This window comes from Natator depressus, chromosome 5, assembly GCF_965152275.1.
Source record: "Natator depressus isolate rNatDep1 chromosome 5, rNatDep2.hap1, whole genome shotgun sequence".
NCBI lineage: Eukaryota > Metazoa > Chordata > Testudines > Cheloniidae > Natator > Natator depressus.
The window spans coordinates 123,737,630-123,764,733 of NC_134238.1; the positions used below are offsets into that span (position 1 = coordinate 123,737,630).

Here is a 27,104-nt window from a genome sequence, read left to right on the forward strand (position 1 = left end):
GTATCAGAGTAAATGTGATCCTGGCAAGGTGCACTAAATAATTCCCACTCTTCTAGGGAGATCTCTGGGGTTTGCAACAGTTCTAATTGGATTTGGGCTAAAATGAAGCACAGCTGTTAATTTTTTAAAACATATTTTATAAAAGAGAGCTTCATACAATATTTTGTTCAAAGTAAAAAAAGATGATTCCGTCATTTGAAATCAAACTTTCATCCCTTTCAAAAGAGTCACTACCATGTGTTCACTAAAACAAAGGGAATTTGGAGTTCATCCCTGATGGACTGTGTATATAGGAGCTACCCCAAAGAAGAATTGGGTTCAGTGATAGTGCTAGGCAGAGTAGAAAATGTGATGTAAATAATAAAATGATGGGGCAGTGGGGGAGTGCATAGGTTTTGATATATAGCTCCTCAGCTCCCTTCCCAGTTCAACTCCAGGGGAGGTCAGGAGGAGGGTTTTGCAATGAAATTTCCATTCCCATAAAATTTAAGACAGAACTGCATTGATGCCCATACAGCTGTATGTGGTACTGGGCCTCTGAAAAGCTGGGGAGATTAATTAGAGCTGCTTTGGATTAAAGTCTCTGAACCATGTCAAATGTTACATTCCCCCCCCCCCCCCCGTGAGCCTGACATAGGGCTTCAGTGGAAAGCATGCCCAGTGCTTGTTAGTTCTACCTTTATTTGTTTATTCTTCCTGCATTGTGACACTCTGACATGACTATGTTAAGTTCTAGCCCTTCTAATGAAAATTATGGTAATTCCATGGCCATATTTGATCAGTGGATGGTGGTGGGAAGGTAGGAAAACCCTAGAGATGTTGTCTTTTGGTTCTGGAAAAAAGCACGGAGGCAGATCTTGGTGACCAAATCCAAGTCTCCATTCCATATGTGTGTGTGTGTGTCTCTCTCTTCAAAGAAGGTCTGTTTTTCCCCAGAGAGTTCAGCTAGCCGACTGCCTGGTGGAAGGTCCCCTAAGAATCCTTGAGCATGGGTTGGACAAAAGAGAGAACAAGTAACAATAAGTTTTCAGAGATGTTTTGGTCTCAGCACTTCTAGTCATAGTGGATTTTTTTGGTTTTTTTTTAATTGGCTATGTCCAAGTCGAGTGCCAGGTGCTTGTGCAAAATATGCCAGCCAAGGGACCTGGTTAACTAAGTGTATGTAGAATTGGGCACATAATTTTCTTATCATACATCATTCATGATGCACCATGATGACACCACGTCAACATCTATCCTTGAAAAGATAGAGAAGAAGCAGCAGTGTTGCTTTTTAGAGGGAAAGGTCCAGTGTGCACCACTTTATTTTGCTGCAACATCATTAGCTGAAAGGGAGGGCAAAGGGACAGATTCTATATGCACAAAACAGCAACAAAAAGACAACAAATCACTTGGATTATTTTTGTATTTTGACAGTTCAACCTGCTAGCATATTGTACACTGATTTCCTTTCACACTACCGTGTTCCCAACACCAAAAGGTACCTATACAATACAAAGGAATGAAGAAATATCAGTTGGTTGATTTAATTTTTCAGAGTTGTGGTTTAGAATATTGAGCAGCCGAGAAAAGCAAAGCATGTGTGTCCGGCTGAGTTCTGTGTAGCGCCTCTGAAAGGTTACTTTTAGTGCAAACGAGACATCCCTTTCCTTTCCTCCCATCACTTGGCCTTCTGACAAGGTTACATATTTTCAGAATGCAAAATAAGTAGGAGGGGAAAAAAAGGAAAACATTTTATTTTAGCACTTTTTCCCTACCACTGGGCCTGGATCACAATAATACATCACAGTAATCCCAACTAGTATAACACAAGACTGAAGGTGTTCTAGCCAGGTGATCTATTCCAGTTTTCTCTCACCTTTTTTTTTTCCCGGTGTTCATACACTTTAGGAAAGCCACCTTTCCCCTGGGCCCCCTCTTAGTATGCTACTCTGGAATAAAAATCCAATAACTGCATCAAAAAGAAAATCAAGATAAAGTTGGCCACAGCCACTCTTTCTCACCAGCCCTAACTCAGTTTGCACCCACAAAGGTCTATATCACCCCAGCTACAGCTGCTATGGCCAGAGGCACTAGTGTATTGCTCATTCATAGAATAGCTCTTGAAGAACAGTAGTATCAAAGCTGCCATACCTCATTTTCCTTCATTTTTTTCCAACAAACAAACTGGGAAAAGACCTAGTGTGGCACTAAGCAGAGTTTTAAAAAAAACCTTTAGGTGTTAAATGTGGAACTTCACCACGTAGTACAAGATCTGTACTCTTTTACAGGTAGTCCAACCAAAATATTCCCCCAGATAGGTGCAAGAAAGGACAGAGAAATTAAAAGTAGCTCAAAGACAAAAGGAAATTAAAAGTAAAGGCTCCTTCCTTTCTATCTAGTGGAAGGAAATAGACATAAATAACTGAGGAAAGCTGACTCTCTGGAAGTCTAGGAAAATGAGTCAAGGTATATAAAGAAGAAAACGGAGGTGTCACAGTCCAAAATTGGGGGTGGGGGTGGAGTTAGGACATGAAAACCAAGTCCCAGAGTCTGCATATGGAGAATATTGCAGTGCTATAGTTGAACATGCTTTGAACATGGCTGAAATGTATTCATCGTCAACCTCTCATAGATCATTGTGCAATGAGAGCATATTAAGAACAGTACATAAGATCTGTGTACATTATACCAGTTCTGCCATGGTCAGAAAAATCCCAGCTGAGTAGTTTGGATCATCCAAGGAGCTTCAGCTCCATAGAACTCTATGCATGATATAAGCGAAAGGCCTCTGTACAGATTAAAAAACAACCTTTCTACAGAGTGCCTGTGGGAAAGCTCAACTCAGAAAGGCAAATGATATCCTGACCTGTATCCACTGGAGTAGTGTAGGTAACTACGTTAATATTTTTTGCCTATTTTGAACTGGCCAGCTGCCGTAGGAAGCCAGTTGTAATGAGATGTGTATCGGTACTAATTTTGGTTCTATCTCAAGGTAAAAAAAAATGCAGAGTGAATTTGAAACCAGTGGAGAAGTACTGGTAGGAAATCTAACCTCTGAACTGTCTTCAGTCTTTAGCATCAAAGGGTTATTTTAAATGAAAGGTTAGAATGTAGGATACTGACAATATCATTTGACCTGTGTCTCCCAGGCCAGAATCCACAACATGCTTCCATCACCTGAAAGCGTGTGTCACAGGAAGGATGTTCTTAAAACCAAAGTGCTGGTCAACTCTTCACCATCCTGCTTCTGCACCTTCTTTTCCTCCTCCACCCAGCATCTAGGTTTCTCGTGACAAAGAATAGTGATTGGGCATGTCACAGAATGGAAAAGGGACTTAGGACCAGGTTCTCATTTGGTGGGGATCGGCGTAGCTGTGTTGACATCAGTGAAGCCATGCCAGTTTACACCAGCTGAGAATCTAATCCTGAAAGTGAAGGAGAGAAATCTAACCCTGGAAGCCAGCAGGAGTATCACTAGCAAAAATGGCTAGTGATTGTGTTTTTTTTCCAAAGGCCCTAGAGCTTGTGGAAAGCTTATGCATTTCCTTGACATCCTGATGTGGGCAGGATTACATAGGCACATGAAAGCTGTTTGCGTACAGATGGAAGTATGTTCCCACAATAAGAGGCTGGCGGGTGTCAGGGAAAATCCTTTACTTCTTGGGGACTGGAAGAGTAGCTCAGGAGAAAACTGCTGTTTTCTTCTGAGGGTGGAGTCAAGAAACCCAGACTGTTCCAGGCTCTGCTCCTGATTTGTATCACTTTGGGAAAGTCACTTACACGCTCTGAGCCCAGTTGGCTACAGGCATAAGAAGGTACCACTCCAGTAAAGGCAATGGGATTGGCCTACTTGTGCCAGCAGTAAATTTGGCACTCTGTGCCTCAGTTTCCCTTTTGTAAGAGAAGCCTGGTACTACTTTTCTCAAACAGGTATTGTAAGAGTTAACTGTTTGTAAACAAAGTGCATCGGCTATGTCCTCTGATCAAATGTAATGCTGTGTAAATACAGACACTTGGCCTGTGACTTCCTGCATACATGCAGAACATCTCTTTGGTGCTGCTGGTGGCACTGTTACAGACAGACCTTATTCAGTCCAGACAGTGGTGTCTCTTTGTTTGTTTCCCTTTAGACAGAATGCCTATCTCTCAGGCATGGATGCACCAGGCAGGTTGCTACTGTTAGTCAATCTTCAGCGTATACAACATCCCATCCTCCTGATTGTAGATGGGTTGGGGGAGAGGGATGCAGAGAGAAATCTCACATTATAGTTCAGAAGCTTTTTTTTTCTCACTGCTCTCCTTTTATATATTCTCCTTCTTACATTTCTGTGTTTTCTTTCTCCTTCATGCTATGGCAGTGGTGCTCCATGCTGATGAGACAATACTTGGTGCAACCCCAGGCAGTCATTTTTCAGGTAATTTCTTAGGGTACCAAACACCCGACTCATGCTTTTTCAGGTATCAAGCTGGTTGGGTTTCCCCGATTATGAAGGGGTTCTTTGGTTGTACCTGGGTAGGTTGGGTATTTTCTTTCCCTGGCTGTTCCTAGTCCAAAGACCATGGGGCTGTGTTGCAACTAGAAAAAGCCAAAGAAGTAACATTCTTAGATTAATGATCAGTCCCCACGGCAGCACAATTCTAGAATGTAACTTAGGTTTTTGGCAACTAATTATGAATAATCAGTGGTTAGGGTCAGTAGGGATGAATTTCTGATACAGTCACAAGATTCAGGAGGAGGAAGGATCTTCATTCTTGATAGTGAGAGGAAAGGCTCCTCCAAGAGTTGTTAGTTTAGCAAGCTTTGCCTTTTTTGGTTTAATGGTGGGATGTATAGCAGTGATGCGCTGTGTGCGCGGAAGAGGAAGCAGAAAAGATGATAAAAGGTCCACCCCATGTGAGTCGATGACAGAGCCCTTGTTTTGGTCAGTGGTGGTTACGTGCACGTCCAAGGCTCTAGTGTTCTACTACCATCCCCCACTGTAGAACACAGAAGCTAATCTTTTCTTTAGGGACTGACTTGGAACCCATCAGTGTTATTAGGACTGCCTGCTCTTTCTGTGTGTCTCTCTTTACTGTGCGTGTGTCTGTTAAGCTTTGCGGGGCAGAGGATCCCCTGTTTTTACTTGTTTGTGACTTGCTGGACCCACAATGCTGCTGTATGAAGTAATAACGATTATAATCAGTCCCAGAGCTTAATGCACCTGGATTCTGCAGGGAATGAGGGGAATTTAAGTTTGGACTCTTTTGTTGGGTTTATAAAATAGAGGCTCTCTTTCTGCTCTGTACTCCAAGTTCTTAGCTTCTATTGAGGCAAATGTTGGCTCCAGTTGTTTAATTGGCTTGTTAACATACCCTACAGCTCTGCAGTGTGAACTGCTTTTTCCAGGACGATTGTACTTTCTATTTCCAAAGCCGTATGAACAGTGGTAAACGCCAGTCCAAACCTGGCACAAGATGGGCATTGTTCATTTCATCACAGCTGTCTTGGCCTGGTACCAGCACACGCGAGGCATGCACATATGGAGTGCACTGCCACGAAACGCAGGAATGCTGAGCACAATAGTGGGCACCATCAAGAGTGCTGCCTTGTAGTTAGGGTCTCCTAGCAGCTGCTGTTTTGGGGAAAACCCATACAGCAGTTAATGTTCTTCTCTCTCTGTTTGGGCATATTGCTTTCTGATGGGATACGTGGAAAAGCCATTGACCAGCAGGCAGCTGTGTTACTGATGATGTGATAAAGGGCTATGCTTTATCTGACTGAGGCTTTATCCATATTCCTCTTGCCTCAAGTACCAACAAACGTGAGTAGGTGTTGCTGGAGGATGGCTCAGTTCAGGGCCTTCTTGCTGGCCAGGCCATAGCAACAGGCCTGTAAAGTTGGCAGTCACAGCCCCAGAGGAATTTCCACAATGTAGGGGGCTCCCCAGTGGTGTCATGGCTCTGTATCATCCCGCAGCCCCTGGTGTAGGGTGTGTGTCAAGAGCATTCCCATGGGAATGGGCGCATGGCCGGAACACCACTGTATTCTGGGTATTCCCAGCTGATGAAAGAGCCCCTTGGGCCCTCAGCTAGGTGCAAGCTTGGACCATGCTGAGGCTGCTCTGACCTGTGGCACGCTAGCCATCCCCAGAACATGGAAGGCTCATAGGTGACCTAAAGCCACCTTTGCCACCTCCTTATTCTGACATCCTGGCCTGAGTTAGTGATGAATTTCCACCCATTTTTTTCTTAAAGCCAGTAGTAGCTTCATTTGTTCCAACCTGCAGAAGGTGTCTCAAAACTCAGGGTATTGCACCAACTTTGGCAGATCCTATTTTATATGCCTAAGATAGGCATCCAGACCCATAGGGTTAGAAGGGACCACAAGAGTCATCAAGTCTAACCCGCTGCCAAGATGCAGGATTTGTTGGGTCTAAACCATCCAAGACAGATGGCTATCCAGCCTCCTTTGGAAAATGTCCAGTGAAGGAGCTTGCATGACCTTCCGGGGCAGTCTGTTCCATTTTCCTACTGTTCTTACAGTTAGGAAGTTATCAATAAGCTTTCTATGCTGTGGTCAAAAAGAACAACATTGGCACCAGGTGCATCTTTACAGACATGAAGTGAAGGAGTGGGGAAGTACCTGCTGACTTTCCAAGTCTGTTTGAGTGGGGCAAGCAGTGAGTTCTGTGCAAAAACTCTTAACTACAAACTTTAACTGTAGCTATCAATACTAATTCTTGTACAAAGTTTAAGGCTTCTATTACCGGGAGTATAGAAAATGTCTTCTAGTTTGATAAGCCTTGTTTGCCCTTATATTTTGGGGTAATTATAGTTGAAATGTGAGGTCTAATCCTGATATTCCTTGTTCCAAAACCTGTTACTAGAGGTTGTAGGTCCAATATAGTGAAAGGAGAAGAAGGGTAAAATGTATAAGCATTGTAGACAGTTCCCAGGCCTATAAAACTTGCATTTTGCTGACAGTGAACATATTAGTTGCCAGTGCAGTTGCAATAGCAGTGGAAACCATGCTGCTAGCATAGAAATCTTTAGCATGATTGCTGAGAGTTGGCCAAATTTAGACCCGCTGTAAGTGGGTCAATAGAAGTGCATCCATTTACACTAGGTCTGAATTTGGCTCAGTATGTTGGCACAGCTTGATGTTTTATATCAGGCAGCTTCAGACTATAACTCTTTTTACAAAGTGTTAATGGTGCTAGTTAGACTCATCACAGGGTTTGTCTACACTACAGTCAGAGGTGTGATTACAGCAGGAGTAGATATATCAGAACCAACTTTAGCTGGCTTGGGTACCGCTAGCAGTGATGTCATGGCAGCACAGACTTCAGCATGGGCTAGTTGTCCGAATACATACCCAGGATCCCGGATGGGCTTGTTCATCCCATGCTGAAACCCATGCTGCTATTGGTACCTGATCTAGCTAGATTAAAACTAGCTCAGGTATGTCTACACCGGCTACAGTTACACCCGTGACTGCAGCGCAGACGTACTTGAAGTGCTTTAGGTAAGCATTAAGCTGCATCAGTACTGTGCCTTTAAGTGAACTGTCATCAACATTATAATTAACTTCAACTCGTTCTAGTGAAAGAAGGATTCTAACCACTGAACAGGGCAGATCTATGTACTCCAGTGTAACAGCATGTATTAAATGAATGCTACTTTTTCGGAGGAAATTTTGTGTGCTCTCTTCTCCTTTTCAGAATATGCTAACGCACAACTTGACTTCAAGAAGTCAGGGTTTCCCTGTGCCAAACTGCTCACACAGTCCCATAGTGCTTATTACTCCAGCAAATTAGCTTTCAAAGGCACTGAACATCTCTACAAGACGACGACATGAGAAGGTCTGCAGTGGTATTCAGGACCCTCTGAAGGATTAGGGGGATATGATAGGGTTTTAATAATCAAGGCTAGAGAAGATGAAGGCATGTATGTCGTGGAGTGGAAGTAGTGGCATACACAGAGCTGTTGAGGAAGTGCTGATGAGCAGATAGGCACACCCACAGATGTGTCAAGACAAGGAGCATTTCAGACTCAAGAAGGGGCAGAAGACTCTGAGGAGTGAAGGAGACAGGACACATGGGGTTATGCTTTAGTATTTTCACCTGCCTGAAAAATCTTGAGCCCAGAGAGTATCACACAATTGATCCTCTGGCAAGATACCATGATGATGACACCAGCAGTTATAAACTTGGCCACAAATATTTGGCACACCCTCCAGCAAGTGTTCCCTGGGGCAGCCCGTCATGATGCCAGGTGACCCTGGCGCCTTGTGCAGCTTGCGTCTGAAGCCTACTCTTCAAGAGGAGCTTGTCTCTGTTACTGTGAACCTGCCATTATGGGGTTATAAGTATACATTCCTGCTAATTTTAATAACAACTGTGCTACAGAGGCACAAATATCGACAAACCCTGATATTTATGCCAAACCCCAAGCAGAGTTCTCTGTCTCAGACCATGCACTGAAATCATCTTATGCTTCACCGATAATTTTGAAAAAATCTTGTATTTAGGAGCAGTCATGTTTACACAAGATGTTTTCTGCATTTCTCCTTACGTTATTAAGGTTTTAAAAGGGATTTATAGAGTGCCTTGAAAATGTACGGGGCCTGTTTCACCACTGCATTACTCCAGTGTTGCAGTGCAGTTACAGTGGCTTAAACTGCAGTAGCACAGTGCTAAATCAACCCAATTTTTAAGTTTATTTGTTCCTACTACTTATTCTTCATTGAACTCATAACCCCTGATTGCTCTGCACAGGGTTATAATCTCACTAATAAGGGATCATGGCATTGAGGGAAGATGAACTCAAAAAAGTCGATTCTAGTTTTGTGTAAGTGGCCCTGAAAATAAAAAATTACGGGGGGAGGGAAATGCAGATAAACGTTCTACCACATACGCAGAATTCTTTCTAAATATAGGGCCAGATCCCCAGCGGCTGTGAACTGTCAGTGCTCCGTTGGCTTTCAGTGGTGTCAGTGGACGTTGTCAATCTTACTTTGGTGGAGCCATCACTAGCCCCTGATGTTTAAAGTTTCCCATAAGAGATCAGTGGATCTTTAATATACGCAGGTGACGCTTGATCTTATTTATTTTAAAATAAATTTGGCATTGGAAATGCGTTGGGAGATGGGGTGCCGAGGCTGTCCGTGAGCCCGCCTGCAGTAACTAGGTTTGCTAAGTATGCTTTATTGCTTACAACTTGACCTGAAAGGAACTACTGTGTTCTTCAGTGGGACATGGTTGCAAAACATTTCTGCTTCCATCTTCTCTTCAGGCATGTCTTTCTCTACAAGTGTGACTAGTGCAATGAGAACATTTTGATTGTGTTACCATGAACTATTACTGAACTGTAACTGGCAAATGACTTACTTTCAACAGTCACCAACTTTGGTCTGCAAGACGCTGCCACGCTGAAAGATTTTGTTGCTTAACAATAATAATCTTGGATCCTTTTAGTAAAAAAACCAACCATTTTTTGTTCTACCAAAGCACCAGAGACAAAGATGAGACACGCCTACTGTGGGTTACTAATGACAGATTTAGCAGCACGCTTTAAATGTTCTTTGCCTTTCACATGGCTAATCTGATAGAACAAAAGGCTTAGGTTTGTGTTTTTTGCATTGTGTGTAATTGTGTTATACTGCATGTATCAGAAAAAGGTTGTTGAATATCAGATACACTATTGCTGAGGTATCTCTTGCTTCCTTTTCCAGACGACAGAATACTCAGCCATGGCATCATTAGCTGGCGGATTAGATGATATGAAGGCCAATTTAACAAGCCCTACTTCAGCAGAATTAGGAGCCAGTGTTCCAGGACCACAATCCTACCCTATCGTGACAGGTAAGACATCTTGGGAGACTGATATATGTTGAAAAAGAATGTGTTTGTTGGCCAACTGGAGGAAGAGCTGAATGGTATTTTGCTGCTCCTGCCAACTCACTATCATTTATAAGAGAGACATAAACATAAGAAGTGTCACTATTCTCTTCAGAAAGTCTCAACATTGGTGTGAGTTCATAGCCATTCAAGCAGTTCCAGGCCAGATGCTCAGCTGGTGTAAATCAGTGAAGCTTCCTTAAAGTCAGTTGAGTGAGACCAGTTTGTACCAGTGGAGGCTCTGGCCCTCCAAATCTGATCCGAGTACCAACATGTCATAAAAAGTGAGGACATGTCTCTGCTTTGGGTGTTGCAGTTTGTTTATCATGAAAGTGTTTGGCATTTGCAACTGGCCTGAATTTTGATGGCATTTCAGATTGGATTGAATTTCTGGTGCATCCGATCCCTCCAAATACAGATGCTTTGGACCACTTTTGGAATTCCACTCTTGCTGTAGGGTTTGGCTTTTAGAAGAAGCAATAATTCATTATAGTAGTGTTAAGTCAACGGTATTTGTGGAACAGTCATAGCCATTGAGAGGAGGTTAGGGACCAGTGGCCACAACTAGATTTTGATAACTTTCATTGGCTGAGTCAGCTACATCACTTGGGACTAGACTGCACAAAATGCAATAGAATCTCAAAATATTTCCCATAAGAATCACTCACGACTTAGAACGTGAGCCTCTAGAACTCAAGGGTGTATTTTACCTACGCTTAATTTTTTTCTTTTGTTTTTTTTAATGACACTTGGTGACAGTCCATATTTCAGCCTCAGATTTTTCTCCATTTTGCCTACTGTGGAGTTTCATTTTGGCCCAGGTCCTCCAAGGTTTTGAGGCACTAACTCCCATTGAAATCAGTGTGAATTAGGTGCCTAAATACCATTGAAGATCTGGGTCTTAGCTGCTGAGCAGAATGTTGTGACATTTTTAGGTTGCTGCCATGTTGTCTTGAAAGCACGGCAGTCGTGCAGAGTCTGTGAACAATTCTGAAAACACAAGTTAATGCACAGTTACTTCTGCGCAATGCAGAATCAACCTTGGGAACTTATTGCCAAGAGCTTAGCAGGATTCAAATAAGATCAGACAATTATATGGTTAATGAGGAAATCCACATTTCTAGTAAGTAGAATATACCTATATATACACCTATATATTGGAGGGAATATAAGTCATCATGCTTCAGTACATAAGGTAAACACTGAGTGATGGGAGTTAGGAGCAGTGCTCCCTCTGGGCAGGTTGTTCCATAATTGCTCACTACAGAGCCTCTTACATTTTCCTCTGAAGCATTGGGTACAGGTCACTGCCAGAGACAGGAATTGCCATGGCGGATCAGACAAATGGAATTGCTTTTAGGAGCTGATCCAATGCCCATTGAATTCAAGGGGAGTCATTCCACTGACTTTAATGCCCACTGGATCCAGCCGTGAGAGCACAGTTCCAAGACTCACCAAACTGATAAAGTTTGCTCACCATAACCAAGGTTGTTGAAGGGGAGGAAAAAGGCAGAACTTCCTAGAAGCTGGGAGAACAAATGTGTGGCATGTGTTGGTCAGACTGCTTGATGAACTATTGGGAGGTGTGCAATAGCATGGGATAGCAGTGTAAGAATCTCTGTAGAACAGAATAGAAGTGCACGGTGCAGGTCTAATTTGCCTGCAAGTGTTCAGCACTTTGATGCTCAGGTGACGGGTGCTAAAGGAGAATGTAAGAAGCAAATTAGGAGGGCAGCAAGTAACAAGAAATTCTGTGAAGCTGAGAAAATCAGAGATGTTGGGTGGATCACCAAGGAGCAATTAAAGAGGATAAGAACAATGCAGAGGAGCTAAATATTTCTTTGCATCAGTCTTCCCCAGAGAGGATGTTGAGTGAATATCTACCTACCTGAGATCTTCACCTTGCCAGTGATAGGATGAGGCACTATGAAAGACTAAGGGCTTGTTTAGATGGGGAGTTAGTGTGTGACCAGCTGGGGTGTTAATCTACAGTGCACTAGCTTACCAGGCACCAGAAGTTCCCTGGTGCTTATTGGCCTACTCCTGTTTCAAACAGGAGAACTTGTAGTGCGCCACTCTCATGGAGTCCATATGGGCAGTTAGTGCATGGCATGCCAAGGCAGGGTAGATTTACAGCCCAGCTTGCTGTGCACTAACTCTGTGTCTAGACAAGCCCTAAGGTATCAGAAGAGCTGATGCCAGTTCAAACTGGTAAACCGAATAGCAACAAGTCCCCAAGAGAAGCTAATATTCATCCAAGAGTTCTGAAGCAACTTAACAGTGAAGTAGCTGAGTGGCTAAGAAAAATATTCATACTCTCTTTAAAATCTGATGTTATGATGGAGAACTGACATCACAAATGTACCCGTCTTTATTATTAAAGTCAGCAAGTCACTTAACGTATTTTTCATCCTATTGAATTCAATGGGACTTAAGCACATGGTTAGGTGCTTTGCTGAATAGGGGTATAGGTATGATCCTTTGCATTGCAGACCAGTGAGTCCTACTTCAGGACCACATATATTGGTGAAAGAGAGTCATAATATATCTTGATGAATGTGCTCGGATAGAGGAAACCCACCATGGCTTCCATAAAGGGCTATCATGTCTCTCGAAAGTACTAGACACTTGACGTATGTTAACAAAATAGTGGATGAAGGCAAACTAACTGATATAATTTATTTGGACTTTCAAAACCATTTAACAAAGTCCTTCACACAAGGTTATTAAAGAAATTAACTTGCACAGAGTTTAAAATAACTCCTTCATGGATCTGAAACTGGTGTAGAGACAGAAAATAAGGAGTAGGAATAAATGGTCAATTTTCAACATGGCAGAAAAATTAACAGGGGAAGACTATAAGGTTATGTGCTAGGATCAGTGTTGTTTCACATATTCGTTAATGGTTTGGAGAAGAGGGTGAATTCTGGCATGGCAAAACTTACAGATGACACAATTATTCAGACTCGTCAAGACTAGAAAAGACTGGAAATTTTGAGGGATGTAACAACGTTAGATGTTTGGAAAGGGTATTTGATGAAATGCAGCGACGACAAATGTATGTTAGAATTTGAATTCAAATCACGTTGCAAAGCTCTAAATTAAACTCATGGAAAAAGTCCTGGGCACTCTCAGTGTAAACCTTTGGTCAACGTGCAGTGATGGTCAAAGAAGCAAACAAGTATTAGCATGCATAGGGTGAGCAAATATTGCAATCACATTATAGAAAACAATGGGACACATTTACCTGGAATATTATGTTCAGTTCTGGTCACCTCATCTCAGAAAGGATACAGCAGAAATAGATGAAGTCCAGAGATGGGTATTTAAAATGATTAGAGGCATGGAAAGGATTAAAGTGTAAAGTGACACTGTAAATATTAGGACTAGTTAGTTTCCAAAGTTGACAAATATAAAAGGAGACAAAAGAAGTATATAAAGTACTGAAGGTAAATTGGATGCCTATATTTACTCTCTCATAATACAAGATCAAGGCATCTAACTTGCAATTTAAAATTAACAAAAGGAAATAAATTCTCCACCCCTCACAATTAACATGTAGAACATATTGCAACAAGATATCCCAGACGCTAAGAATTTTGTAGGGTCCAAGGATTTCATCCAAACTGTTGAAGTCAATGGAAAGACTCCCATGTACTTGAATGGGCTTCGGTTCAGGCTCCTCCCAAAAGAACAGCTCCTTATATGGGTAATCAGAACACCCACCAGATAGGGTAAAAAATAACTGAGATATAAGCCATTCCGGATCAGGGCATAAACCAACCACCAGCTGCCTGGGGCTGGGAAGAAACTTGCATAAATTATTCTGCAGTTGTCCATTATAGCGCATTATACTTGCACCTTCCCCTGAAGCAGCCAATACTGGCCACTATTGGAGACAGGGTACTGGACTGGATGGACCACTTGTCTGCTCTGGCAGGACAGTTCCTGTGTCCCTGCATATTTTCCTGCATCTCAGAAGCAGCACTCCTTCCTATTCCCACCTAGACCTTTTGTGTAATGGGGGGATTGTAAAGCAAACCTTTCCCAGAGAGTGTTCTCCGTGTGCCCTAGCACGAGCCCTATTAATAGGGCTGCCTCCCCTGAGAAAATGCAGTCTTGTAATTCTTACTCAGGCAAAACTCCTATTTACTCCAAGGAAAGTTTGCCCAAGTAAGGAATGTGTGTCCAGACCTGCAGTGCATCCAAAATGTCCAGACCTGCAATGCACAGGGGCGACCATTTCCTCCCCATGATCCTAGAGTATTAAACTGGTCATTCTTTTTATGGGTTTATTTACTTATCTGGGATGGGCTAGCCAGTTATATTTACTAAAATAGAGTCTAGGGACCCTAGAAAAGCCACTACTCGCTTTGTTTTAAACTAGAACCAAATGTGAGTTCTTATGTGACGTTATAAGTAATTTTAATAAGTTGAATCGATCTGTTGGTTTATTTTACGAAGCCTAGAAAAATTCTGTCACTGATCTTAGATGCGAGAGAGAGAGAACCATAACAACACAAGCGTTTCAGGAAGGGTGAAGAATATAATTCTTATCACACTGGAATTTACTGTCTAATGTCTGGGTTTATAATGGTATTCACATTAGAGTTCCACTAATACGTGCAGTCTTTTTTTGGTATTGTTTTTGATTTATCAGAAAAATCCATATGGCTAAAATATTTCTTTTTTTTTTTTGGTAATATCACTATGTGTCTTATGGTGTATCATGAAGCCTCAGACAAGATCAGAGCCCACTGTGATAGAACTGTACATAAACATAGAAAGAGACAGTCCCAACGCTTTACAATGTAAATAGACAAGACAGACAAAAGCTGGGAGAAAGACAGTATCGTCACCCCTGTTTTATAGATGGGGAACTGAGTCACAGAAGAAGAAGTCTCTGGCACAACTAGTAATTAAACCCAGATCACCTGAGTCCCAGACTAGTACCTGAATCACAAACTACCATTCTTTGGACAATCAATAATAATAATAATATTGTAGTTTTAGAGATGTGCAAATTGGTTCAGATTAAATAAGAACCAGGCTGAATTCCAGCCTCTCCTGAGGTTCAAAGACATCTGGCTAACTTTTAATTGTTGATAGTTTTTGCATGCTTCTGCACTTTCTGGTTCGGAGTGAAATAAGGAGAGAATCTGTCCTGTGATGTTTCCTACCTAACCAAAAGCAAGGACCTAGAGTACTGAAAATCTTACAAGAAGGCTTGTCCTTCGAAGACTTCCAGCCCGGTTTTGCAGACCTAAGATTTTAAGGTAGTTTGGATAAAGGTCAGCAAAGCAGTCAAACCTTGGTGTTTAAGTGTACCAAACCACTGAGCTTTTGAAGTCTGGTCTTTGCTGCTTTTACTTGGTGTTCCAACATATGTCACTATATAACAAACATGCTTGTTATTATAACTTCATTGTCGGGAGACCCAAGGGCAGTTTTATATTTAAAAAACGGTGACAAGTGAATTGTAAACTACAGCAGAAATCTTTGATTGAAATCATAATATTTATAGGGAATCTTTCTGTTTTGTGTGAAGCAGACCAATGAATACCGAGTGGCCCATGTTTCAGCATACAGTAAACCAGTAATGTGCAGGGTGCTTAAAAAGCCCCATATTCCAGGACGAAGATCTTGAAATATATACTCATGAGAGTTTGAGAAATAGGTTTTATTGTGGCCAAGAAAACTAATCTGGTTCTTTTGCTAGGCTGAGATCTGCAGTTCAAGCTTCAGCAGTTTTTATGAAAAAGTCCGGGGACATTGCTGGGCTTCTATTTGCAAACTGACCGACGTCTAGTTCATATTGTGAGTCTTTAAGCCATCTCATAAAGCAGTTTAATGGAAAATAGGCTGAGAACTAAGGGGATAAGTAAATTAGGCTGAGAACTAAGGGGATGAGTGAATTATGATCACCGTTTTTCATTGTTCTTATTCCAAGACCATGGTTTGGACAGCAAAGCAACACTGAGAAATGAGATGTGAAAGATCCTCCGTGTAATCATTGATGTGAAGTGTGAGGTTCACATTTCCGAGCAGACTGGTAGATCAAATTGGTAGTGATATAATTTGAATAAAAAGCACGGCTTGAACATTGGCATTCATGCCAGCACATGCCTTTAAAAATAGGTCTAAGTTATGGCGAAAGGAATTGTTGATGACTGTTCTCAGTACTGCTTCATCCACAGACTCCCTTGCGTTATGGACCGCTGGCTAACCATCTGATTAGCGAACCACCTGATTTCTCTCCATCGTTTTTATGCCACATTAAATATTAAGTTAAAAAAATTCCTTCTCTTACTGCTTGCTGCCATGGTTCATAAGCACGCTCTCCATTTGCAAGCCAATGACATGTGCCTAGCCCATTACTGCTGTAGTCAGCAGTTTCCGAGCAGCTTCTGATTGTTACTAATTACCTGCAGATGCATTTTCTCTGCTCCAGCTTGCTGACTTCAGCTTGGTCGCTATCACTTTGAGAGGACAAAGTGGCGCTGAAATTGACACCTCCGCTCCGCTCTCCAATACTGCAGATTGGACAGATTGACAAATCCACAGGCAGTCCTGACTGCAGCTGGTTGGAGAGTCAGTTTGCATTAGCAAAGCCCAGAAGTGACTGGATGCGACTGTCGACTGGCCTAGCAAAGGAGCCAAATAAGAACATTTAATTTTAGTGGGAGCGGACACAAACTCTATCATTCAGTTAAAAGAAGACAGTTAAAACAAAGCGTGCAAGGCAGATTTTGGTTTTGTTTTCTCAGCAGAACAGAGGAACCTTGTCATTTACCTCACCAGAAGCATTCAAGACCAACTAACCCTTCCTTAGCTTCCCTTCCAGGTTGCGGCAAAGGTAGTGCTAGAAATGTTGGACTTAGGTTTTCTCTCTATGTAGCATAATAGCAGTACTGGAACACTGGCTGCTTTGGGCCTGATAACTTGTGTAGTCGCTGACCCCTGTGCAGAGCAGGAAGAAAATTCTACCTGATCAGAATGGGAGCATTTTATAGGCACTTTGCACAGGTGTATACAACTGCAGGAAGAGCGAGGCAGAAGAGAATCCTCTAGGTGGTCTCAAACCAGATGTGGTGTAGTCAGCTTAGAAGGGAGCGTCCCCACAAATCTCCATGTGTCTGCCTCCCTGATGGCAGGGAGAGAGAAAAAAGGAACAAAGCTAGGAGCATGGTCCCCTTGAAAAACGTGATGACACACACAAAGGGCAGGGGAGGAGGGAATCACTGAATGGTAGTCATGTTAAATTATCTGTTGTGGGCTTGTAGTGAGGGACTTGGGCCACCAAACCTAATTCATTCAGGACTTTGGTCTAAACTGAATGTAGAGTACGCAAGGAAAATGCACCTGGCTAAGTACACTGCTCCAGTTTTAGTAAACTCAACTCTGTGTTTATGTATGTAGATATATCTGATACACTTAGTATAGTATATTATACCAAGCAGCTATTTCTCCATAGATCCAAGCGTACAAAGCTAATACAAATAAGATACGTATTTCTCACAGTCGATTTTCCCATATATGTTGCCAGGTTTATGTTAATATGAAGTGAACGTGGCAAAATGAAAGAAAACACACGTAATGCAAAGGACCTGTATTTATCCTGGGATCTATAACGAAAGACTGTAGTTACCGGATCCCTCGCCAGACTGTTTTGTGACTCCAGCAATGCCTCAATTTATTCGGTAGCTTTGTCTCATTAATCTCTAGCCTACTTCGTGTTTTATTCATCCTGACAGGTGGTGGCTGCTATTTATATGCCGGTGTTTTGCCAAAGCTTTTGTTGCATTTCTAATGCTGCGAACAATAAGGTAGGCAGGTAGCTGGCCTGGAGAGCTTTCCAACCATCGAACCTGATGGAAAGTGCTTAAAACAGACAACGATGCCGAAAACAACCCCCAAGCTGATCTCATTCCACTTGTCTTTTTAAATCATTACAGACTAGACTCAGTCTCCCCTATGTAGGCAACTTGTCCAAGATCTGCAGGGAGTCTGTGGCAGAACCAGGAATCTAACACAGGTCTCCTACAATCCAGTCCTGTGCCTTAACTGTGGTTAACTTTCTGGGCATGCTGTAAAGTTAGCCTTTTTCCTCAAGCCACTGGATGAGAGGTGCGTTGATGGTCGGGTGATGCACTAGTCCAGTTGATGGGTATTTTTATCATGAAAATTAGCTTTTGTGGTGTTTGGAAGGGTAATCAATTGAGTGTGAGCCATGGTTGTGTTTGAAGGGTTTTAAAGCTCCCGGAGCCCAGGATGTGTGCACAAAAAATCTAAGGGTGTCGGCCCCGAGCTAACCGATCCCACTCCCATTGACTTTAAAGGGAGCAAAGTTAGGCCACTATTGAGTGCTTTTTGAAAACCTCACCCTAAGTAACCAAATAAAATATTTTAAAGAATGTACTAATAAAAGCACTATTCTGGGATAATGCTAAATATTAGTATATTCTTGTTTGTTCCTTTAGGACATAAATCACTCAGTGTCTTGTGTGCTTGGTATAGATCTGAGAAGTTCTTGATCCAAAGAGGATTTATTGTAGCCACATTTCCTGGGGGGAAGGTACATGGTATGCTTCATCCCCCTCTCCCATGGTATTGATTCAAAAAAGATACCTGGGGGCAGATCTTCTGCAGATGTAAATAGCCATAGCTCCATTGAAAGCTAGGACTGTGTACACCTGACAAGCACTGTAAGTGCTGGAATGTAGAGTATACAGATGAGGTCACCTTGGTATCCATTGTTTTACTAGTTCCATCTCCTGTTGATGTATATGTGATTGGCCATTTCTTAGAAATCCCAAAGGAAGAAATGAAACTTCCCAGTTGGGGGTTTTCCCCTTGAAACTTTTTAAATCGTCCTTTTCTAACCTCCTACCAGAAGATAACATGTTTTACGTCTGCCCGTAGGAATAAAAATGCCTATGAGTTAGGATCTCAAAAGGCTACTATCGCAATTAGTGAATATATCCCAAAACATCTTCTGGGAATGTGTTTTAGGAGGAAGAGGGGAGTGCATAAGAGATCTTTAACTAAACCCATGTTTTCTTCCATTTGTCTGTCATTGATATTTCCATTATCTTCAGATCTGGCTCATTCATAATTATTGGTTTTAAATATATATATATATGTAAAATATAAATTAGAGAAATATACATGTCTCATGTTTATAAGGAGCTGAGGTATTGCGGTCCTGGATGAACTGTAAATACCTAAATAGACCAAATAAGTAGTTGACATGAAATAGGGTATGCAATTGTCATGGATTAAACTCTTACGGAGGGTTGCTAGAGTAAATACTGCCTTGCTTTGTTCTGGCTTGAATGACTCTGCAGACAGGCTTCCCTCAGATCATAACAGAATCACTGCCTTTTTTTTGCTTTTGTAAGTTTACCTTTTCTTTATTCTAGTCATGCTGAAAACAGAAAAAGTTTAACCAACTGATAGAGTGCAGCTCTCTTCAACCCTTATATACCCTCTGGGATTGATGCCAAGGTAGCCAAGAAAGGGCTATTTATCTTTTAGGCAGAGCACCTTATCTGACCTGCCTTTTCTGACCCCCTTTTTGGATGATGATCTGAGGCAGCTAAATTACCTTAATGTCAAATTGAAAATATAATGTGAAAATAAAAATAATAAAATGAAATTAAAACCTCACATTTATTTTTGAACAATACCTAAAAAAATAGGACTTTTCAGCCATCCTTGCACGCTCAGAATTCCCCGTGAAGTCAATGCGTGGATGAGGTGTACAAAAAATGTAAGCACAGGGTCCTAATTTCGTAAATGTCGAGTGCAAAAGTGGAACAGACCTAATAGTTCTGGGAAATTATTGTGTAACCTGCAATATCTGATCACTGAGGAAAATGCCCACTGGTTTTAGTTGTATAGTTTATTTAAAGAATTTTAAAATATTTTTATCTAGTTGATTCTGAAGGTCATTTTTTCATAGTTGTTAATTTCAGGCCAAACCCTGGTCTCATAGAGAACAAGGAAGAGTTGCCATTGACTTCATTTGCGATCAAGATTTAGCCCATAAAAAACATTTACAGAACCTTGAATTTTTGAAAGCATTTAGAGAGAAAGGATGGTCATGTGGTTAAGGTACTCGCTATGCCTTTTTAAATCTGGCTTCAGTTCCCAGCTCTGCCACTAGCTTCTGGTGTGACCTTGAACAAGTCTGGTGTGCCTTAATTCCCAATCTGAAAAAAAGGGCTAACACTTCCTTTGTGTGTCTTGTCTAAGACTGCAAGATCTGTGGGGTAGGGAATTACTTGCTGTTTGTTTGTGGCACTAGTCCCTTCTGTACTAATAATTAGAGGGGGCTGGAAAATGGATTTTCTGTCCCCTGAAAAATGCCAAGATTTTGAAAATAAAATAAAAAAATTCATCCTCAATTGGGACAAAAAGCCAAAACATCAACATTTTTTCTGAAACTAAAATTCCAAACAAATTTTTGTTTTGGGTCAATTGAAACATTTCATTTCCATAAATTCAAACCATTTCATCTTGATTTCTACCATTTTTTAATTTATATAAAATAACATACATTTCAAAATAAAAAGTTGTTTCAAAATGAAAAATTGAAACTTTTCATTCCAAAAAATGTCAAAATGGGACATTTCCAAATTGTTTTTCTCCAATTTTTTTCTAATCAAAATTCCACATACATCAATAAGATCTTGCAAAGCATTTCAGTGTAGCCAAAACAGTATTGACGGTAGCTTGGATTGTTAAAGGCAATTCGAACAAGTGGAACATAGCAGCGCACATCACTGGAAGTCTGACTATTGATGTTGTCAAAAGAGTTTTGACAAACATTTTTTGACCAGCTCTAATAATAATAGCAACAAGCCTTACTACAATGCCATTGTTGGGTCATATCAACTGTTTCTATATGGAAATTGTCAGTAGCGCTTGAACATTATCACCAGATTATAATTTAATTGCAGCGCAAAGTGGTGATAATAGATGCCTACTCCAAGAGCAAGAAAATGCCAGATTTACAGTTCACTCTCTATACTTAATAGATAAATGTGCAGGTGCATTTTTCAGTAACCTGTTTGTCCCTCTGAATAGGGCCTGTCATGTTGTGAAAAAAGTCCCATAAGCTCCCTTGGACAGGCAGCCGATCTCAAAAACATGTCATTTTTAATGACAGTCCAGAGTTTAGCTGAAACATTGTTGACTTTTTCCATTTTTTGGTGAATTTTTGTCCTTCCATTCAAAAAGAGCTAGTGTGTCTGAGAAGGCACAAATATTATCACCCTGGCCCGCAAACTGCATAAGACTGTGTTGAAGAACTGACTGGTTCTGGTTCTTTTCAAGACATACGGCCTGATCCTATTGGGAGTTTTATCATTGATTTAAACAGTGGTAAAAATGTCTCAGCATAAAGTATCCATATGAATAATTTGCATTTGTGTAGCATCTTTGCTTATTATCTTGAGAAATTTAGGGCTTGGTTTTCACGCTTATCTCCATTGACTTCAGTTGGAATCATCTCTGAAAACCAGGCATAAATAGTGAAATCCTGGCCCTACTGAAATCTATGGAAATACTTTGTAGGGTCCAGGATCCATCTGAGGTGTCTCAACTTGGGCACCCAAAATTAGTGGATATTTTGGACTATTTGGGGGCCTGAGAGATTTACCCAAAGTCAGACACAGACGACCAGCGGCAGATCCTCGAATAAAACTCAGTACTCCAGATCCCCAGTGATGTTCTACTTTGCAGGACTAGAGCTGGACTGCACCATTGTTACTTCAACACAGTGCAGTCAAATCTCCTCCCAAGTGGCATTTTATGATTCCAGAGAAATAATGTAAATCTGTCTCGGACTCCCAGACTGCAAATAAAAAGAACCGAGAGGGAAAAACTCCAGTTAATAGAGAAATTATCTGAATTGTTCTTTTGAGGAGCGCGACTAACAATATATCTGAAAGTTCTAGAGATTCAACTGACATGAAACTTCTAAGTAGGCAGAATGATGCATTAGAACCTGTATGTTCTACAGACCCCAAGTCATATGAATAAAGGATAACACTGGGCTTCTGGATCAGGCTAATGATGGTGAGTTTAGATCAGGCTAATCATAATGATGATAGCAGGCAGGGCTTGTCTACACGGGGACACTTAGGAAAGTTAATCTGAGTTAACTAAAGGGGTGAATTAACAATTCAACCTCTATGTGGATGATCTCATTCAGATTGGCCCACACAATCTGCTACAGCCGTAATAGTGAGTGGCTTCAACTGACCCAATATTAACTATGTTTTGAAGTGACAAATGACCAGTTTAGAGATGCAATTTATTGACACCAGAAATGATGACTTCTAGATGACAGCTATCTTTGGAGCACACCTCCAAAGGAGGGGGTTCTCTAGTACTCAGTCATAAGCAGGAGTGGATTCAAGAAATAACTGTAGTGAGAAACTAAGTGTAGTGACCATAATATAATTAAGTTCGGCTTTCTTATGGGTAGGATTGCACCACTCACTAGCACCTTGATACTCATTTAGAAAGAGGGATATGTTTTAAAAAGGAAGAATCTGGTTAGAAGGAACCAAAAGACATAATTTAAAACATAACAAAATTTAGAACTAACAGGAAGGCCACCTAAAGATCTTACCACTAAACGAAAAGGAAGCAGAAAGATGAGAAAAACATCAGTAGGGGTAAATGATAAGGCACAAGAGACTTATGGATAACGCACAAGCCTGTGACTCAGGAGACCTAGGTTCTGTTCCTGGGACTGCTGGGTGACCTTGGGCAACTCACGTCATCTTTCTGTGCCTCAGTTTCCCCATTTGTAAATTGGGGATAATGATACTGAACTCCTTTGTGATCTACTGATGAAAAGTGCTAGAGGAGAGCTAGAGCAGTGGCTCTCAAACTTATTTGATGGCACCACCTTTCTTTGTGTCTGTAGTTTACACCCCCCCATCACACAAGTATACAAACAGATTAAAAAAAATCAACATGCAGCTTTCACTAAAGGTTAAAAAGAGTAAATATTCAAGCAGAGGGGGCGAAGAGGGTATTTGATCTCCAAATAGCCAAAGCCATAAAAACAAACAATAAGAAGTTTGTAAGTGTAATAGACACAGGAAGAGTGCAAAAGAACCAGTGTGTTTGCCAAACTGTCCAGGAGCAAAGGCACCTATATTGGAGGATAAGGATATTTCAGAGAAATTAAATGCCGCCTTTGCATCAATGTTCCCCATGGAGGATGTCTGGGAGATTCCTACCACAGAGCCGCTGTTTTCAATGATCAGAAATGAAGTGCTGTAAGAGAGCGCGCAGTTAAAAAAGGAGACGAAACAAAGGGAAACGCTCAGATTTCTCTCTAGGGGACTTATATGGCTCCAATTGTCATAATATTGGAGCATCTCACAGTCTTTAACGTCTTTAACCTCACAACGCCCTGCGAGGTAGGGCAGTGCTTTTATCCTCCTTGTACACATGGGGATAATAGCACAGAGAGGATAAGGGCCAGATTTTCAAAGGGATTTAGGTGCTAAGTGCCTACCTCAAATTGAAATTAATGAGTTAAGTGACTATGTGATCTTCAAGTGCATAAATCCCTTTAAAAATCTGGCCCTACATGACTTGCCCTGGTCTCACTCAATACCTATATGGCAAAACAGGAATTTGAATCTGTCTCTTCCAACTCCAGCCCTACCACTGCACCATCCATCCCCTAAATCCTTATCATAGAGGATGGTTAGTAGCTCAGTACCTCAAGGAGCCTTCCTAGGATGGGTGATCTGGAAAAAAGGGTGAGCTGTGAGGTGGAAAAATCTGTGAATAATGCCACATTATTTAATTAATCAAGACTAGGAAAGACTGGAAGGAATTCCAGAGGGACCTAACACAGCTAGGGAGGATGGGCAACAGGACAGCAGATGAAATTAAACATAGACAGGTCCAAGTTTATTCTCATTGGAAGAGACTGTTTGAACTGCTCATACATACATATAGGTTCTAAATTAACTAACTTGAGGGGAAAGGCCTAAGCACTGTTGTTTACACTGAACTGTCCACATCTGCTCAGTGTGAAGCGTTGGTCAAACTGCAAACAAAATGTTAGGGATGGAGAATAATACTAACAACATGGTAATTCCATTTGTGCATTGAGGATGCATCTTCACCTCAGATACTGTATTCAGTTCTAATCACACAGTCTTCAAAAGTGTCAGAAAAAGGAAAGGTCTAGGGAAGGGCAATGAAAATTATGAGACAGGTTTCCTTAGGAGGAGATATGAAAAAGATTAGGCCGAGTAGTAAGAATTAACATGATACAACTGCAGATAAGGAATGGTATGGAGATGGGTCCTTGGACGGACCCATTATTATACAAAAATGAGGTTCACCCAAGGATGTGAACTAAAATGAAACCCCATTTTTTTTACTCAATGTACAATTAACATGTGGAACTCACTGCCACAAGATGTCTTTGAGGCAAAGAATTTACCAGTTTTTAAAAATTAGGATTAATTTCTCTGAATAATAAGTTACATTAGATAGGATAAAAATGTGTATGGAATAGAAACCCTGAAGCTTCAGGATCTAAGACAAACTACTATCAACTTTGGGTTAGGAATAAACTTTCCCATAAGTATGCTATTGCATAAATGTCCATTCAGAGTAACTTGCACTCACCATCAATAGAGATAGTAAACTTTTTCTGTTTTGTTCGGGTTCTTATTTTGTGTCCAACAGCAGGGTATCGGGGCACCTTACATTACGGAATTAAGCAATTTAAGTGGTATCAAGCATGTGTTTCTTTCCTTCTTCATCCTCCTGGTTTCTGGAATTGCACATGGATTTTTAAAAATGTATGCTGTGTAATGTGTTTACGTCAGTGCTGGCAGGAAAAAGTTTGCCTTGCACCTGGATGAGAAAATAGTTCTTGGATCTTGTGGGATTTTGTTCCACAGTCTGGGATGAACCACCGAAAAAGCTCTGTCTCCTTTACCATTGCTGGAGGCTGCTCCATTGTGCAAGAGAAGTGCACTCCTCTCATTCGCTCTTTGGTCAGATATTGAGTGAGACTTTGTCAGACTTGGTGAGTGGGGCTGTTATATGGGCCCCTCTGTGCCCACTCCATAGAAATGTCAGTCACTGACAACTCTCTTCTTAAGAGCCTGGCTCTGCAGCCCAAGCTGTAAAGACTCCTGCTTTTAGCTCTGCAGGTCACTGGCTCAGTCCCTGGTGTTGGCTACGATGGTGGCTGTCACACTTGCAGGTGTCTCACGCTGGCATACTAGAAGGTCAGGAGGTTGGCTTCAATCTGGCAGAAGAGGGAGAGCAGTAGGTAGACCTGCTGCTGGGCTGCTAGTGGGTAGGTTTGATTTTTACAGGGCCACGAGAGGCTGTGACATTTTGGGAAGTGAGACTCCTTTGTGGAGGTTCCCTCCAGCTGACAGGTTGTGTCATCACTGGTGAACTGGGAGGGCTGCTCCTGCTAGACGTACTTTCAGTCATGTTTACATGGGGATAAAAGGTTAGACACAAGATTTTACTGAGGCATGTCACAGCCTCTCACGCTTGGGACACCAAAGCTGTATAAAAAACTGGGAGATGAACTAACAAACACTATGTTTAATGACACGTGTGTTATGACAGGGCACATCCATGAAAAACCTTAAAAGTAGGGAAGTTAGAGGTTAAGGGGAAAGACTTGTATGTTCCACCTTCTTGGGGTATGTCTACCCAGCAATTAAACACTTGAGGCTGGCCTGTGTCAGCTGACTTGGGCTCACCGCAGATGTTTGATGGCAGTGTAGACACACCCATATTGCCTACAGCCCTATTGATTACACACTCCGGTGCTCCATCTTTCGCTTCCATCTCCAATAGATATTCAGCTTCCTCAAACTTGCATTCTACTGGAAAACCCAATCAGTGACCTCCGCAGCACTAGGGCAAAATAACTTTCCCAGTGCATGGCAAGTGTCACAGTCAGATGTGCTGATCTGCTGATACAAAAATACATGAGATCACTGGGGGAACAGGAGTAGCACTGTATCCAGCTCCTGCACAGGTGTGCAAGAGGAGAAAGGGTCCTGCCACTTGTGTATTCACACTCGGGTTTGGGTACCCAACCCCATGCATGCCTGGGCCCCATCTTGTCTATTAATATTAGCATTACCATTGGTATTTAACAAGCACGAGAATCGGTGGCCATATCAGAGGGAGGATAATTCAGTGGTTCAAATGCTAGCCTGGGACTCAGACACAGGCTGATTTCCTAGCTCTGCTACAGACTGACCGGGTGACCTCGGGCAAGTCACTTAGCTGCTCTGTGCCTTGGTTCCTCATCTGTACAAGGAGAATCATAGACCCTCCGTACTTCACATTGTGTTTTCAGGCTAATGTTAAAGACTGAGAGGTTCTTGAATGGGATTATTATGTGGGCCATATGTGCCTTTGACACAAGGAGTAGGATAAGACTAGCAAAATGAGGTGGGTTTTTTCACTTTTGATCTCCCGAAGGACTTCAGTCTGGTCTAGATTGTTCACACGCTATCCTGTAGTTTTACGAACCCCGTTGCCTCTTTGTAATTCTGTCTGACATCTGGACGGCGAAGCCTGCATTTGTCCAGTGTGTGCAGTGTTGTCTCTAAGCTGCGGATCTCACAGGTATTCCTGTGTCCAGTTTATTACCATTATTGTTTGTTTTACTCTAGCCCCCTGTGGCCCAACTGAGATCACGGCCTCCAGGTGTAAGCAACGTGCAAACACATAGTAAGAGATGGTCCCTGCCCCAAGGAGCTTAAGGGAGTTAATTTTACAGAAGGGGAACCATGGCATCAGGAGATTAACACAGAGGTGAAGAGGGAGTGCGGTCCAGAGCCTTAGCCCCGAGACTAATTGGGAAGTGAGGCATTTTTCTACCTGCCCCAAATCTTTCCTTCCAAAGAGAACAGATTATCAGGACTGCTGCCATTCTGTTAGTACCTCTCGGTTGTGATACTTGTAACTGTGGTTAGCCCAGCCAATGCAGATTCACTGATACTGAAGTGTGTGTTGTGGGTTTTTTTCCCCCCAAATATATTCTTTAATTCAGTGTTTTTTCTGAAAAGCACCTGCCACCCTGGCTGCGTAGTGGGCACGGGAGCAGTGGGGTGGCTCTGTACATCATTTGAGAGTACCAGGCAGAGAGTCCTTCTCAGCACTGTCCCGCTACAGTTCACCAAGGCTTCCCAGTGTTACACCCAGTCTCTT

The 27,104-nt window shown here is 41.8% G+C and overlaps 1 protein-coding gene across 4 annotated transcripts in view; it reads left to right on the forward strand.

The window, feature by feature from the left end:
* PAX5 (paired box 5) overlaps nucleotides 1-27,104 on the forward strand; it is a 239,306-nt gene that overhangs the window by 109,366 nt on the left and 102,836 nt on the right. For 3 of the 4 annotated variants that reach the window (XM_074953568.1, XM_074953569.1, XM_074953571.1), the window contains exon 7: nucleotides 9,695-9,824. In XM_074953568.1, the coding sequence (XP_074809669.1) occupies nucleotides 9,695-9,824 (130 nt within the window). Of the gene's footprint in view, nucleotides 1-4,340; nucleotides 4,398-9,694; nucleotides 9,825-27,104 lie in introns of all 4 variants that reach the window. The other variant, XM_074953572.1, reaches the window with a different exon arrangement.